Source organism: Bolinopsis microptera, chromosome 5 (assembly GCF_026151205.1).
Source record: "Bolinopsis microptera isolate Bmic1 chromosome 5, MBARI_Bmic_1.0, whole genome shotgun sequence".
Lineage (NCBI taxonomy): Eukaryota > Metazoa > Ctenophora > Tentaculata > Lobata > Bolinopsidae > Bolinopsis > Bolinopsis microptera.
The window spans coordinates 6,881,832-6,884,750 of NC_087076.1; the positions used below are offsets into that span (position 1 = coordinate 6,881,832).

General features: G+C 43.7%; 1 protein-coding gene across 1 annotated transcript; it reads right to left on the reverse strand.

Annotated features, from left to right (window-relative positions):
• Positions 1 to 306: 306 nt before the first annotated feature.
• On the reverse strand, positions 307 to 2,612 carry LOC134815396 (protein Wnt-1-like). Its single transcript, XM_063823929.1, is given in 6 exon segments — positions 307 to 1,147; positions 1,150 to 1,416; positions 1,418 to 1,438; positions 1,648 to 1,745; positions 1,955 to 2,131; positions 2,594 to 2,612. Coding segments are annotated over 6 exon segments (765 nt in total). The 3' UTR covers positions 307 to 964.
• Positions 2,613 to 2,919: the final 307 nt, after the last annotated feature.

Genomic DNA, 2,919 nt, shown 5'->3' on the forward strand with positions numbered 1-2,919 from the left:
GCCTATTAAAAAGCCAGCTCCTTTCCAGCCACCAGTCCCACGACCCACACGGGTTGTATTCCTCCCTCAATAACGATAGCCCAATAAAACACCCCGTCTCGGTCATATGGTCGGCGGTTCGGTTTCGCCATTCAATAACCGACCAAAGAAGGGAAATAAAAATACTGGTGTGTATCCTGCACCACTATGCTAGGCTGCCCCGTGAGTGACTAAGGACTCTGTGACTCTCAATAATATCTAGTAAAACCTTGAGACCGTGCCCCTTTGGAAACAGAAACAGATATATTAACATCAGGGGGTTATTTCGGGTTTTACTGAGACACTTTTCTAAAACTGTTGGATCCTCGGCCATCACACCTTCTATATTCTGTAACGTCCGTTAAAAATCCCATAAAATCTAGAAGTGCTGCAAAATGCATGCTAACACAGAGCACACTTGAGGATTCAATGCATTGAAGAAACAAATGTGACAAGCTTTCCCGGTTTAACAACTGAAAACATAAAAAGTGTCTGCTCAATTTATGGGGCATTGGCACTTTGCCACATTAGTCAACTTGATCGGGTCCCTCTTGGGCCCAGGATTAGCTTTGCAGAAAACAGCAAGAGCCAGAGCAAGTAGGGCGGGTGAGATAAAAATGTTGTCTCACAGCACGACTAGCTGAACTGAGGTTTAACCCAATCCCCTCTTTGTCCATCAGTTATAGCACACAATTTAGTAAAATATATAAAAACATCGGTTAATATAATTCTGAGTCTTTAATTCTTTGTTCGTTTTTCAATCGAACCACATAAACAGGTTCAAAAGTTCTGGAACTTGAGGCTGAGAATGCACTGCGGATTGAACTTCATGAGAGCAATGCTTAGAGGCCGCTAGGGCACACAGAGGCGCAAATAACTAGTAACAAGTAACTCCAACAATAAGAAACAGAAGTGATAAGCTCGCTGGAACGAGCTGAGACTAATTTTACGTACATCTTGTTTCTACAACAGTCTTCCGACACCGCTCACACCTCATTGCTAGACTGTCGTATACGAATTTGCATTTACAGTCATAGTTCACGTCTTTCTGGGAGTCTAGGTAAGAGCGGTCGCAACACAAATTGTTGCACGCGTCTGACTCCAGGGATGTGACGCTGCAAATGCGTCCCCTGAGTGCCGATAACTGCCGACTGCTTCATTCGGTAAACAAAACTGATCCGGGTTGGTGGACTCCATGTAAATAAGCTCACTCTGGCGCGGCTGTATTCCGTGTAGATCGTACAGTACCCACGTGTCATCACGTCTAGTGTCCAGCACTCTAGTGGCGTACTTGTACTTGGTTACCAAGTTAGCACCTATGGTTGTCATGGTCGGTATCCTCTGGTAACAGGTTTTTACGGTACACGAACCGGAGAGTCCCTGACACTTACATATCGTCCTCCATGTTATCTCGCACAGCCTGAAACACGGGTAATCTTATTACCCTTTTTCAAAACACCAATTCAAAATCAATAGATAAAACCCTTAACGGCTCCCCGAACGGTGAAGCAGTTAAAAGTTATTTCCAACGTCACGGTTAACCGACTTCCAATATAAGTGGTAATCTGTGATATCGTCATTAGACCCATGGAAACGAGTAAACAAGCAACAAGTAGGATTGCCGCTTACCAGGGTGCCTGCCCGGTTGTTGTGCCGCTTTATTCTGTCTGGCATGGAGTTGGCTTGGTGCGGGCTGTCTACAAACCTCTTTGTTTTGTCTATAACAACTGAAATGTGGTGGGAGATCTTTAATTAATGTGGTATTAACTGCAGCCACGCCTAAACAATATTGGGCATATCAATCATCACAATACAAATAGATTAATGGTTAGATTGATGTTTAAACTTTACATCTGAAATTCTCCCACAACAACCGACAGTAAATCAGATTATGGCACAGTCGATTAGAGCAGGTATTACAGAGTTTAAAACCCACCATTGTCGACTGCATCAGAACAGCCGCCCCAAGTCCAGTCTGGCTGCGGATCCGGCACATCATTCATCTCCCCTACACCCCACACATGTAGATATCACCCATCAGAACAGGCGTCCACTACGCCCACCATCGCGCTAGCAGACATCAAGGCGTAGATAAACCCAGTCTCACTCAGATCTGAAACATTTGATTGTCGGTAAACCCGGTAAAAGTGTGTCGGTAAAGGACTTGTAAATGTCGGGAAACCTGTGAGATGGTAACTCTTTTAATAGTGACATAATATTGATAATAGGTTTGTTGGGTGAATGAATAATGAACTGTTCTCTGTCGGTACTCTTTGCGGGATCGTATCGGGACTTCAAGGAACAGTTCCGCGTCGGTAACTCTAAACTGTAAACAAGGATATCATCTCTCCAATATAAGGCTCCATATCAGTGTCATTATACGTATTATGTAAGACTAACAAATTCGTTACTACATTTATCTAAGATCATCCTTTATCCCAGATATCGTATGTCTATCAGACCAGTACAGCGACCCCTCCTTTGTTGGAAGTATGATTGTTTAGTCTGATTGTGAAGGCTGGAGGCGGGATTTTAGTAGAACAGACTGCCAAATCAGTCGCTGATAAGCAGTTACCTCGAGAAGCAATAACCATAGCCGTAATAATCGCTTTCAGGTTGTCACAGAGGCTCTGCAATCTGCTGGCGTCGTGTCAAAGGGAGTAAATAATATCTCGGCTGGCAAAGAAAGCCAAACTTTTGTCTCGGTTTAAAAAGAGAAGGGGTTCGCACTTGTTAGAAGAGAGTAATGGAGTATGGATCTAGGCTAATGTCTCTGAACACCAACGTCCTGGATTAACCAAATGCCGCACTTCTTTGTGCACAACGCCAAATTTTGATGTTTTGGTGCGTAATCGAAAAAAGGGCCTAGCCTTTCGTCAAAAACCTTGGAAAATTTTCACC